At 49.0% G+C, this 14,147-nt stretch overlaps 1 protein-coding gene and 1 pseudogene across 1 annotated transcript in view; both read right to left on the bottom strand.

Annotated features, from left to right (window-relative positions):
* The window catches only part of FA2H (fatty acid 2-hydroxylase), a 48,912-nt gene extending 35,113 nt beyond the window's left edge, over window positions 1–13,799 (bottom strand). The window contains exon 1 of the mRNA XM_037815904.1: window positions 13,225–13,799. Within this exon, the coding sequence (XP_037671832.1) occupies window positions 13,225–13,623 (399 nt within the window). The 5' untranslated portion in view covers window positions 13,624–13,799. The remainder of the gene's footprint in view (window positions 1–13,224) is intronic.
* On the bottom strand, window positions 8,660–9,754 carry LOC119518636 (annotated as a pseudogene).
* Window positions 13,800–14,147: the final 348 nt, after the last annotated feature.

Consider the following 14,147-nt stretch of genomic DNA (forward strand, 5'->3'; position numbering starts at 1 on the left):
TGTGACCTGCCATGACTCGGGGTCACCCACTTTGGGATCCCCCCCAATAGGCTTGCTGTCAGGGGCCCGTGGGTGGGCTTCCCTGCCATGGCTTCCTGCCTGCTCCAGCCACACGACCCCAGGGCCCAGAGCAACCCCAGGACCTTTGCTTCCTCTAGTGAGCAGGTGGGAGCAGAATCTTGGCTGGAATGGAACAGAAGGAGGGGTAAACACGAATGGGTCACATATATGTATATGTATATTTGTGGATAATCAATATGTGCTGAAGGTGGTATTTTAAATCAGTGGGAAAAGACAGATTATTCCATAAATGTGTTGGGACAACTGGTGAGTCATTTGGAAAAATATGAAGCTCAAATCCCTACCTTGTTCCTTAAGTGTAAAAAAGTGAAACCATGAAATGATTGGTAGGATACTAAAATATTTTTGTTTTGACATATAAAATCTTTGAGTAGGGCAGGTCTCCCTAAGAATGATAAAATTTGATATCTTTTACCATAGGAAAAATTTGAAGGTTTTGTGTGGAGAAAAAAAAACATCAAGTCCAAAGACAAATGAGAACTGGAGGAAAAACAGCAATATCTATGTTGGAAAATAAGCTTATATCCTTTATATGTAAGGAGTGATTATAAAGCAATAAGAAAAAAGACCAACTATCCAATAGGAAGATGGGCAAGTACATGAACAGGCATTTTTAACAAAAAGGTGCAAATAGTTTAGAAACATGAGAAAACACTCAACCTCCCTTCAATAAATAAAATTTATACAGGGAACAATTTTTTCTTATATTGGCAAGGATTAAAAATACTGATGAAACACAGCTTTGGTGAGGATGTGCAGAAACAGGAATTCTTACCTGCTATTTTTTTTTTTAACTTAAATGCTTTGAAGGGAGTTTAAATGGAACAACCTAATTTTTTAGAGGGCAAATTGGCAATCTCCATCAAAACACATTAATGCACATTATTTTAATCCAGAAATTCCAAATCTAGGACTCTATTTTAAAATATATTTGTACGTGTATGCAAAATGGTTATATAAGGATTTTTATTTTAGTAAAAATATAGTGGGCAAAAACATCAATAGGGACAGTTGTTAAAAAGAAGAAAGTAAACCTCTATTGCTGATATGAAAGAAGTACAAAATATGTCATTAAGTTAAAAAGCTGCCAGTTGACAAGCAGTGTGTACCATGTGATGGCTTTCTGTGGAAGATAAAAGGGAATAATACGCATGTGTGAGGCTACAGCAGAAATTGTTGATAGTGTTTACAGGGCTGCTGGGATGGGCAAGACACTCAAATTATCTTTTGTACATACTTCTGTGCTATGTAAATTTTCATAAACCAAACTCATATGTAGCTATCATGATAGAGAAAAGGGGAGAGAAGTCAACAGTCCAACATTAATGAACTGTGCTCTCCTTCCCCTTGACAAAGAGGATATTGTTGAATGTGATAAACCTTTGATATCCATCTCTAATGGAATGCCTTTAATAAATATTAACATCAAATAAAATGAAAGTTTCTGGGACGTGGTAGACTTGAAATGGCCCAGGATCAAGTTCCTTCCCTGCCGGTTCAGAAGGTACCTCCTGCAGGGTAGCCCACCTGAAGGCCACAGGCAAGGCTCAAAGCCAGGTAGCCCCCTGCTGTGCGCTGAAGCCCCTGCCTCTCCGTGGTCCCTCATCCTTGCAGGCCAGGCCCCTCTCCCCGCCCCCCACCTCTGCAGGCTCCCCCTTGACCCAGCTCTTGGCCCCTGACACTGGGGACTCTCTTTGCACATTTTCCTGGCACAGGGTCTGACAGAACACTTGGAACCCCTGGATTCATTTATTTCTGTGGGGGAATTTCTGTATCATCTTCAATCTCTCTAAATGTGTCTCATTCAAGATGCCTCTCCCCCTAAGCCCCACGCCAGACCGGCAGCCGCCACGGGGATAGCCTGACCACTGAGATGTGATTTTCCAGGCTATGGGGGAGCAACATCAATGCACTGGCTGAGACCAGCTCCAACTGCACCCAGGGTGCTGGGGAAGGACCTTGGTGGACGAGTGTGATGGAGGAAGAAGCAAGGGATCCCTACTCCTTTTTTTCCCTCCCTGCTAAAGAGCACACTCTGGTCTAAAACCTGTTCAAATGTGTCACCAGCATGTACTTAAATGACAAGGTCAAATATGTCAGCAGCATGTACTGAAATGATGGTCTTTAATGGAGGAAAACATTAGATAGCAGGGGTTTTGAAAAGCCCTTTCCTTCCCCTTGGAAGCTCGCCCCTTCTAGGATGGGCATTCCCGAGGTAGCCACAGTCTTGGATAGTGCTTCTTAGGTGCCACCACCAGGCTTTCCTGGAAGACTGGCTGCTGGCCTGGAGCTTGGCATGACTGTGGGCAGAAAACCAGGGCCCTGGCACCCAAGGATGCTCTATCTTACCCAGACAAGGCTTCCATCTTGGCGGCTATCAGTGACACCCCCTTCAAGGCGCCCCCTTCTGGACCGGGTCTGCCAGGGCTGCGGTGAAGCCCTGGGCATTGCTTCCCCATGATGGGTTTTCTGGAAAGGCCTCACCTGAGAGATGTGCAGGCTAAGGGGAAAGGAACCTTAGCTTAGCCACTGACCACCTTCCTGCCTGGCCACCCCCTTCCACATTTAATCAAAGAGACAGAATGGTCCACTCCCCTGGATACCCCTTACCCCTCCGCCGCAGCATAGGTCAAACAAGTCAGGCATTCTCCCCAGAACATCAGGCCCCTTAGGGAGCATTCTGGGGGTCACAGGCTATTATTATTTTAGGTTCCCCAAAGATTTGGGGTGTTTCCCTGGTCCTGTTGCCCGTAAAGGAAGGACTTCTCTGGGCTGGATAACAAAAAATGTCCAAATAAAGAGAGCTGCAGCAAACTAAGTGTGACTTTGGATGAGCCGAATTTTCAAGCCAAAACATCAGCTTGACTCATACTTTCACCTTCAGCCCCTCACCCCATGGAAGGGGAGCTGCCAGGAGGCTGGAGTATTTGACCTGCCAATTAATCAGTAACTGAGAATGCAGGTAATGAGTCACGTGGCCAGGGAAGGAAAGCAACTCACGTACACACATCGCCACACGCCATCCCAGCAGGCAGAGGGAGTTCATGAGCGCCGGGAAGCAATTCTAGGACCTCTCTGGGTTACCGGTCCCTCCTCTGTGAAATGGGAGAACCGACATCTGCCCCACCTACTTTAAGGTTCAAATAGAAATCTATGGGAAAGTACCATGAAAAATGCAAATCACTACAAAAATGTAAGGTATGTTACCATTAGTTCCATGGGGGCCCAGGGGTCCCTATTAACCAAGTGTACTTCATCTGAGTCCCTGAAGATTCAAGTTGCAAAGAGCAGCAAAAATCACCCTAACATTGGAAAAATTCATATCAACTGATCACTTCTAAATTTAGTCTCTGCTCAAACACTGACCACCTCTTCCCCCCAATACTTCCAGCCCACCCAAAGGATTCTCTCCTTGAACATTGGAGGCTGATGTCATCTGACAATATAAAAGGTAACAAAAGGCAATCCCACTGCAAGAGAAATTGAAAATCTTGTAAAGTATAGAAAATTTCATGACATTCATGAAAGTGATGAGAACTGTGTGGCTCACAACGCCATTGCCAAATGAGGATCTGGCAAAATCAGGACGGTTAACCCTGAAAGAAAGGCGCTCGACAAAGGACGTGGCCCTTCAAGAGAGAGTGGCCAGCTTAGCCACAGACTTAGAGAGAGCCTGAGCCCCTAAATTCTCTTGACAAACGACCCGGTTTGTGATCATGCTGTGAACGTCCATTGTGAAGCTGAGAACATTGCACTGTGCTTTCATACAATTTGTCAGAAATGCCACAGGAGCACAAAAATAGAACACTATTTAATTCACTAACTGTTCAGTTTAAGAATCAGCACATAACTACAGTCCTAATTTTGCTTGGGGTTAAAATAAACTTGAAAAACTTTTTAATTTCTTTTTTAAAGATAATCAAGGTCCCCCTCCCCACTGACCCAGGCCCATTTACCATGAAATATTGTCTTTATTTCAGTAGATTCACTTTAAGCAACTGATTATCCTAGGATACAAGGACCATTCATTCTACTTCGGTCCAAGGAATGATGGAATTTTTTACACTCCCCCCTGCCTCCAACTGGCATAAGCCAGGACATGTGGCATGAGAACCTCCCACTAGGTCAAGTTGATCTGGCTTTTTCCCTGGCTGGGGACAAGGTGGGATCACGGAAGCTCTAACTACTCAGCCCAATGGAGAAGCTGCCTTTTCCTCCAGGAGAGGAAGTCTCAGAGTGTGGAACTTGAACTGACTTAAAAGTTTGGGGCCTTTCTCTGCTCTTTATGGGCAAACGAAGCTCCGTTTCATAGACGCTCATTATTATACAAGACTATGGGCTACATACCAGCAACTAATAGGTTATTAACATTCGGAATTCATAAACACAAACTAGCCACTATTAGAGATCCTAAAGACTCTGCTCCTGTTTTCCAGTAAGCAATGTGGGTGCCGTGCAATGCTAAGTAACATTCACGGGGCCCTAGTGGGTGATGGGCATGCTGAGAACTGGAATGCTACTCTCGCCTTTAAAGAAGAAAGCACACTGAATTTGCTTTGGTAATTATCAACTACATTTGCTGTAGACTGTATGGTCTGCTTTAAGCATGTAGTCTCGTGTATTGGCATCAGTGGAATTTCTGTCTAGTAGTTTTCCTAGAACAGGACTTTACAACTTTTTTTTAACATGCATTGTAGTTCAAATATAGTAAAGCAAATCCCTCCAAATTTGCTTTCATGGTATTGGTATTTAAATACCTTGCAATATGCTACCAAGGTAAGAAAACAGAGCATTTGGATAATTATTTGGGGGGCAATGCTTCACAATATAAAAATACCAAGTATGAGGTTATGGTTCTCAGTTATAAATTTCACTATGTTGCTAGCATAAAGCTTGTTGTACTTAATTTTACTATTATGACCGAGCTCATAATGGCGGGGTGGGGAGGCATGACTCAGTGGGGAGAGTCTTCTGCTTGCCTTAGAAGAGCAGCAGTTAGAGAAGGATGAGAGCAGCTGTTTCAGGAAAACATGCTTCAGAGAAACCTGCGTAAAAAGACACAGGGAAGAGAAAACAGGACTGGAAATTCCGCAGCGTGGGCCATGCTTCTGCTTGTCATCCAGGTGCTTAGGGCCACATGGGGACTGGCCACAGCCCTTTGAGCAACCAGGGCTCTCGCTTGGTGTTTTTTTTAGCAAACTTCACTCCTCACACTGGTAAGGGCCTGTGGAGAGGGATGTAAGCTATGGAGGGTGCTGTGCCACTGCTCTCTGGCTGCCCAAACCAAGGGCAAAGGCAGAAGTAAGTGATTCACTTAACAGCCCCACATCTTCCCATAAACTCCCAACACTTTCAGTTAACAAAGAAGAAACACTAAAGAGATTTTTTTTTTCCACATTCTAATTCTGGAAGTACCTTGCATGTGCTAATATTCCCAGACTCTCTTCAATTATGTGCACATCTCAGTTTAGCAAGCAGTTCAGTATTTCATGATTCAGACATTTATTAGTTCCCATTAGCATGTGCCTATGTGCTAGTGTGTCCGAGAGGAACCAAAGGGAATCAGACAGCTGTAGTCCTCACAGAGTTTACAGTTCAGTAGAGAACATAAGACACATACGGAAAAATACATTAAAGAAGGAAGAAAGCTATGAATGCTGTCAAATAGGTAAAATGCTATGAGAGTCTGAGAAAAGGGAGAAAAAAGTTCTAGTTGGGGAGGTAAGAAACAGCACTGTAGAAGAAATAGCATTTGAGCAGGACTAAAAAGATGAGGCAATGGGGAGCCACTGAAGACTTCACAGCACTGCTGTAACATATCCAAGTGTGGTAGGAAGGTTCACAGGCAGCAGGGTGCAAGAGGCATCAGCAGAGGGATACCTGCCCATGAGACAATGGGGCTCTGCCCAAACTAGGGTAGGGTGATGGGGAGATGTCTCGAAAGGAAGACAAAGTAGGCACTTGAGGATCAGCACATGCCCTGTCCAAGCCCTTGGCACTTTTTCCCTTCAACTGCCTGTGGCTTCTCTAGGAAGAGTAGGCAATGGAGACAGTTGCTGTTAAGAGTAAGGAAAATATGGATAATCTCCCAGACATAGAATTGAGTGAAAGAAACTACACAAAGTGTATTAATTTCATTTCTCAGAAGTTCAGAGACAGGCAAGACTGTCCTCCTGCAGTAGAAGTCAGAAGAGTGGTCACTCTGGGAACGGCTGCCCCCTGGAAGTGTTCTACATCTTGCGCTGGATGGTGCAAAGGAGTTGTTTACCTACGTAAAAAAATCACTGAGCTGGTTTCTCAGGCTTTAAGGTTTGTGCAATTTTCTGTGAAGTGAGAAGAGAAAAGAACCAGCAGTGGTGACTGAGAAGGGAGGCCCAGGGGTAGAGCTGGTGTGGTCGGTGGTCTAATGACCCCTCAAAGATATCTACATTCCAACCCCAAACCCTGTGAACATGTGACCTTACGTGGCAAGAGGGACTTTGCAGATGTGACTGCGGTGAGGACCTTGAGGCGGGAGGCCATCCTGGATGATCTGGGTGGGTCCAACAGAATCACAAGGGTTTTATAAGAGGGAGCCGGGAGATCAGGGTCAGGGAAGAAGCTGTGAGGACAGAAGCAGAGGCCTGAGTCATGCAATTGTTCACTGGCGGCCACGAGCCAAGGAAGACGGGCGGTCTCTAGAAGCTGGAAAACGCAAGGAAATGGATTTTCCTCTAGAGCCTCCGAAAAGGAACGTTTCCCTGCCAACCCATTTTAGACATCTCACCTCCAAAACTGTAAGAGAATAACTTGTGTGGCTTTAATTCACTGAGTTTATGGTAAAGTGTTACAGCAGCCATAGGAAACTGATGTGGTGGAAAACCAAAGCAGCGTGGTACCCAGAAGCCAAGGGAAGAGAGGGTAACAAGGAAGAGGGATGGATCAACTGTGTCAAGAGCTGCTGCCGGGTCAGGTAAGATGGAGGTGTGAACTGATCACCAGGCTCAGCGAGGTGCAGGGCTGCCTCAGGAGCGGTGGGCGCTGGAGTCTGACAGGAGCAGGCTAAAGGGAGCACAGCGAGCTTATCACCTATCTGTCTAAATAAATGAGGACCACATTTATGAGCAATGATGAGTGTGTGTTATAAGAAAAAAAATAAGGAAAGATGGATGGATGCGGCCTGTGGGTCAGCTTGGGTTATTTCCTGGGAATATTTCCAAAGACGGTTTTAGTTTCATGTAGTTATGGGATTCCCTTTTGTTCCTTTTTATTTCCCCCAAGAACCCTAATTTCTGACCTTCCCCCAGTTCTGGGTCTTGAAGCCCCTTCATTCTCTGAATTTTGGGGTGAGTCCAGGGAACACTCTGGGAGTGCTGCGTGGTCATGAAACTACAGGGACCTGGTAGCCCCTCAGGTAAGACAGCCGGCACCACAGAGGGACAGGGCTTGGAAGTCCCTGGCAGGCAGTGAGGGATTCTGACTGCTGACTGGCCGGGCGGCCTCACTGGGGAAAACTCTTGCAGGACAAGAAGACCTCACCTCCACTCCACTTCACAGTGGGGGCAGTTTGGCAAGTTCCCTAAGCATCAGTTTTCATCTGAGTTCCAGCTCAGACCAGCTTTCCCGATTGGCTATGCTCATGGTGTCCCAGAAACTGGGGAGGGATAGGAACCCCAAGGCTTTCTGCACTTAGAGCTTCTCCCCATTGCCCATCCCCCATTTAATTACTCCGGCCCTGAAGCTCTGAGTGACTAGTCCCCAAAGCCTGGCAGGACCACATGTGGCAGAATCTGGAGATGTCCAAGCCACGCAGAGAGACACATGCACCCTGTGGAATTGGGACATGGTGCTCAGAGACGCTCCCATCAGACATCGGGGTTACCCCAGGGCTGGTCGCCTGCCTTCCTATGGTCTTCTCAGAGGGCTTTCTTCCAGCTGGAATGGACAGATGTTTGCCGCGATGCCCTCTCCAGGTCTGTGTGTGCCAGGTGGGGGTAGTCCGAGCCACCCTCTGACAATTATTATCCTCTTGGTGGCACAATTGGGGAGGGGGAGTACCCCTGTAGGCTTGTGATGAAATCCTGTAGCTCTCTCACCAGAAAAACACACCTTCCCACTTTTTTTTTTAACACACAATTTCATCTATTTCATCAATCCAGAAGATGATCCACAGGGTACCAAAGTTATGAAGCCCTGCGCACAGGATCCCAGAGTGTGGCCATGCTCTGCTGCTGGGGAGCAGGGTGGCTGATAAAAATCAGCATTTCTCATTTTAATAGTTTTATATTTATTTTAAAGTACCCGCCATACCTGTGATTTTGCAGGTATGATCACCTAGGGTGAGCAAATGGTAAAATAAAAAGTGAGTCTATTGAAAGATAAAAATTAAATATAATTTGGTAAAAACTGTGACAATGATACATGATGACCTGAGTCTGGGAAGCACAGTATCTGTGATCTTGGAAGCAGATTTAGACCCAAGTACTTCCTTCCCTTCCTTCCTCCTTCCCTCCCTCCCTCTCTCTCCCCTTCTTTCTTTTTAATCTTATTTTACTTTATTTTTGACTAGAAAGACAACGTTATAGCCAAAGGTGGCACTGACATTAAAGGGATCCCCTGTGCTCTCAAGGGATCTCAAGAGCACGTGTTAGCTCCTTGTTCGGAAACCCCCCTCTCTCAGCTGTCTTCCTGAAGAGCCTGGGCCACGACGAGGTTGCCGAGGTTGGGGCTATGAACTCCTGGTGTTCGGCTGTAAACATCGACCTGGCCTGGTAGAGCAGTGAGTCCCTCCCAGCAGGGGGCTAGATGGTTTGGGGAGCTTGGGCAGATCCTCCTCAGGGAGCAAGGGCTCTGCTCCATGCCAGCGCTGCACGTTCTGCTGGTGATGCTGCTGAAACTGATGTTCCTGCCGCTTTGTAGTAGTGTCCCCCTGTGTGGGTTATGGTTTAACCATATCCTGGCTCAGTTCATCCACTCTGCCCATGAGCAGCTGCAGATTCTTCCCCAAGTGCTTGCTGCTGGTGAGACCCAGCAATTCCTGTTCAGCTGCTACGGCTGACTTCTCAAGCTCTCCACTAGGACACTGATTGGATGTGAATTTTAAATTATGAGTGTCACTTCTTCAAACATGCTCAGAAGTGATATTTGCCTTTTTCAATGCTCCAGGAGGAAAATCCTTCTCTTTACAAACTTTCATCAGTTTAGGAGCCAGTCTGTATGCCTTCAGTGAGAGAGACCCTTGGGCAGTTTCTATGGGATCATAAATGAGAACAGCTCCTTCAACGGCATGCTGGTAACTGAGAATCCGGAGCACCCAGGTGACAAAGGAGCTACGGTATGTGGAGGGCACCAGCCCACGTGGAGGACAGTGTCCACATGGCAAAGGCTCTGCATCACTTCCACCTGATACTGAACCTCATCTAAGTCAGCATCATCCTCTGTGTGCCGGAAGGAAAGCAGTTAGTAATTTCAAGTTGATCTTCTACAAGCAGGCCGAAAAGCACAACTTGGACAACTTCATTTCCTTGTGCTTCTTCTTGATAATGTTTGACTATTTTTAATAGCACCAGGCCACTGATCTGTACTTGCTTCACAGCCCCATCTCCAGAGCTGCCTTTGCCTGGCCTCTCCCGGCTGAGCCCGTGGTGGTGGTAGAGGCGGCAGCAGAGCCAGCACCTTCCTTGCGGGACCCCATCTTCTCCCTTCCCCCTTCCCCCTTCCTCTCTCTCCCTCTCTCTCGCTCATAAGTTTTATTGAAATATAGCCACACACTAGACAATCCATCCAAATGGCTCACGGTATCATCATATAGTTGTGCATTCATCACCACAATTTTAGAACATTTTCATTACTCAAAACAAAAACAAACAAAAAACCCAAAAACATTCCATACCCCTATCCCCCTCTATTATTGACCCCTAACATTGGTGTGGCACATTTGTCACTGTGGATGAAAGAATATTAAAATCTTACTGTTTACTATAGTCCATAGTTTGCAAAAGGTACATTTCCCCTCATAAATCACCCTAATATTAATTCCTTGTAATAGTGTTATACATTTGTTCTGTTCATTAGAGAACTTTTTTATACTTGCACTGTTAATCAGTCATCATCTACCATCTTTTTTTTTTTTTTTAATGCTGGTTACAGCTCAATAAATTGACTTCATGCCTCACTAACACTCTTCGAGTGAGGAGCTTGACCCCACCGGCCCCTGAGGACCACGGGTGAGAGGAGGGTCTGGCTTCCCTGCTCAGCCATCGCTGTTTCACTCACTCAGGGTGGGCAGCTTGGTTTCCCCGTCCAAGGCTACAGCCATGGCCACGGCCACGGCCACAGCAGATCTTGTCATTCCCACAGTATGTTGGCTCAAACGAGTTTGACTTGTTTTGTGTGTGTGCCATGGTGTGAATGAATGTGTGTGTGTGTATACAGAGGGGGTGCAGCAAAGTGGGGGACAGGGGACACAAATGGGGCCAGGCCTTCTCCCTGGAAGTCTCACAGCTCAGCTCCTGAATGCTCACATCCAAGCACTAAGCCAGGACAGAAGGGCCCCTGGGAGGGGAGCCATTCGGAAATGAGCCCCAAGCAACAGAGCACTTCCCCTCAATGCCCATCAGTGCCTCCTGCTCCTCCCACTACCGGAGCCAGGCGCTGACCTCAGCAGGAGGAGCAGAGGGAAGTGAACAAGGACAGCTCGGAGGCCACTAGAGGGGCTTAGCTAGAGAGAAGAGCAGAAAGTGACTGGTCTCCACTCAGCCCATAAGAAGGCGGCTTCTCTCTAAAAGGATACCCAATCCCAGATTTTGCTTCTGGCCACCCCTCTCCCCCAATTTAAAGACAACTACATATGCTCCCAGAAGAGTAGAAAGCTGCAGACAGAAGCCAGTAAGCAACTGGAGTGTTTGGTGAGTGTGGTCATCGGTCAGGTTTGGGGCACATGTTTGTATGGTGTTGTCAGTTTTTTGTTCTTTCCACATCCTCGGATAGGGGCCCAGATATATGGAAGCCTGCGACACGGCCACACTGGGACTTTTGGGGTAACTGGTGGGTGACGGAGTATGAAGCATATTTGGTCTCTGTATTCTCTGTGTGTCCTCACTGAGGGTTGGGTAAGGCAAAACAAAGCAAAACAAAGTAAAGCAGAGCAAAACCAAAACCAAACCGTAGGGCTTGGCGGTTAGCAGAGGAGGGAGGTACGGCCACCTAGGACAGCCGACCAGGAGGGATACCCAGGCTGGAGCAGGGTGGAGAAGCCACACCCTAAGGGTCCAGGCTATAGGACACAGCTACAATGTAGGATGGGTCCCATGAGCCACTACAAGCCAGGCAGCCTCTAGAATTCTGGTTCCAATCTCCTTACTTACAATTTTGCTTGCAACTATGGCTAACTTTTGCTCCTTCGGCATGGAGCCTCTGCCATACAAGCCCAGACATTCTACCTGTGAAATCGCTCAAATTCCTCTCCTCTCCTTGGCACCAGCATCCTGGTGCAGGTCACTGCTCCCTCCTGCCTGCACCATGCTATAGCCTCCCGTTTGGACCCATCACATCCACTTTTCCTCCCTCCATTGCTTCTCTGCCCTGCAGCCAGGGTTCTCTTCCAGAGATGCAAATCTGACCATGCCCACCCCTGCTTAAATCCCTTCCCTGCTTCCAGCTGTTCTTAGAATCAAGTTCCAAATCCTGACCATGGCTGCATGGCTGATCTCTGGCTTTGCCCCACATCTGTCTCCTTGCACCAGACTCTGGTCACAATGAGTTTACTTATGTCCCTTGACTGTACCATGCCCTTCCCTTCAGGGTCTTCACACATTCTGTTCCCTCTGTCTGGAAGGTTCTTCCCAGCACACTTCACCTGGCTGAATCCTATCCATCATTTAGCATTCAGTGTAAATGTCAGTTTCTCAAGAAAGCTCTCCTTGAATCACACCCCCCAACCTGGGGAGGGTACCCCAGATTCATACTCTGACAACACTATGTAGTTCAATGTCCCCCCTCTCCATTTGTCAGCTCCATGAAGAAAGGGACCATGAGTAACCGAATGTAAGTCAGAATAAATGATTGAAGAATTAGGCAAGACAGCCCAATGAGGAGCCACCTGGAGCAGTGAGAGGTGAATCCTTTCATCCACAGATCCACCTGGATCCACCTTGAAAGCAGGTGCCAGAAGAGGGCAGCATCTATTCATATCTAAGCGTGATGGCCCCACTGTCATCCTCCAACCAGGCCTGGGCAAGGCCAGGGGTCAGTTTGCCTCCGGACTGGGCCTACCTGGAGCCTATGTGGGGGGCCATCTCCCCTGTCTGTGGTCCCTCGGGATGGAGACAGCATTGATTTTGGAGCCAGGGACACTTGGTTTTTCCACTAATTGGTGTTTTGAAATTGGACAAATTACAGAGCCTCTCTGAGACTCAGTTTCCACATCCTAATATGGGGATAACAAACCTACCCAAGGGTCAGTTGGAAGCTTAAATACCTGCCAGCTTAGCACACAGCCTGCACTCAAAGCCTGATCCCTTCTCCCGGAGAAACTGGCTTAGCCCTTCATTCTCCCAGACACCCACGCCAGTGTTCAGGACAAGGGATGAAGATACTGAAGGACACATGCCAGCAAGACACCACCTGGTCCTGTCTGCCCACCCAGGGAAGCTCTAGTGCAAGGCTGGGGCTGCACCAGCAAATTCACACTAGTTAAGGACAAAAAGGGACGGGGTGGGGAGGGGAGGACAGGTGAGACGTACTTGGAGCTGTCACCTGCACAGAAATGGGAAGCAGTTGCAAGGAGGGAGAGGCTGGTAAGGGAAGCCGAGGGAAGTCAGAGCATGTGAGGGGCTGGAGCCAGAAACGGTGATCCAAGTTGTCAGACGGCAGAGGCTGCAGACGCAACAAGCAGGAAGGAGGGGGTAACTCAGGAGATGGGAGAATTAGCGGATGCAGGAGGGTCAGGGGGCAGTCCAGGGAGGGAGGGCAAACTGGCCCGACAGGGAGGGGGGTGATGACCTGTTACCTGGAGAGAAGAGAGGGGAGCGCAGAGGAGGGCGGAGGCTGTCATCCTGCGTTCTCCCTGGAGGACAGGTGAACCGAGTTTGCTCGGGGGTCGGGGGGTTGGGGGAGGAGTGGGCGGGTGCATGCGTGCAGGGGTGACCCGGGGCCCGGCTGTACCTGTGGGTCCCCACACAGCTCGCCCACGTAGTACTGCTCCAGCCAGAGGCGCGCGTTGGCCGAGTGCCGGTGCGGCGGCCCGTCCAGGTCGGCGGTCACATCCTGGCCGGCCCGCGCGCGCAGCAGCTGCTCGCCCCCCGGGTGGTGCCGCACGAAGCTGGTGAGGTCGTAGAGGCGGGCCCCGCAGCGGACCCAGCACGCGCCGGCCGCCAGGCGCCGCTGGACCTCGGCGGGCGAGAAGGAGGCGGCGGGGGGCGGAGCGGGGGCCATGGCCGGAGACCGGAGCTCGCAGCTCGGAGCCCGCGCGTCTGCACCGCGGCCGCCCAGCGAGTCTCTAACAGCCCCCGAGCGGCGGCAGCCCGGAGGGGGCCGGCCGCCACTGCACCTGCTCATTTGCATGTCGCCCTCTCATTGGCCGTCGGGCGGGACGCGGCCGGAGCCAGGAGAGGGCCCCTCCCCAAGGGTCTGCAGGAAGCCGGGGCAGACCCCAGTGGGGAGGGCGGGGAGCTGCGTGCCTCCTGGCAGATGGCTCCGAGCAGGTTGGGGCGCGCTGGCCAGGTGTGCCCCGTCGCAGGAGGACAGTGAGGGGGTCGCGCGGATGCAGGTGGAGCAAGTCGCAGGGGGCCGTCTGGACAGACATCCTTGGTGGCCTGAATTCTCTGTAATAATTCCTCTTCTGCGGCTGCAAGGGAGAAGCTTGTAGTAACCTCCCCTCTGGCTCCTGGAGAGGGAGGGCCGAGAACCGCGGAGGCAGGACGAGACTGCCCATGCAAAATGTAAGGAGGCGCCCGAAACTCAGTAATCAAAATAACATTTTAACTAATATTTTGAAAATTCATATCGGTAAACTACAGCCCCCCACCCCTACCCCCTTCCCCGCCGGGGCTAGCTACCTGTTTTTGTAAGACAAGTTTTTTTTTGTT

The sequence above is a fragment of the Choloepus didactylus genome, chromosome 22, assembly GCF_015220235.1.
Source record: "Choloepus didactylus isolate mChoDid1 chromosome 22, mChoDid1.pri, whole genome shotgun sequence".
NCBI classification, from domain to species: Eukaryota; Metazoa; Chordata; class Mammalia; order Pilosa; family Megalonychidae; genus Choloepus; species Choloepus didactylus.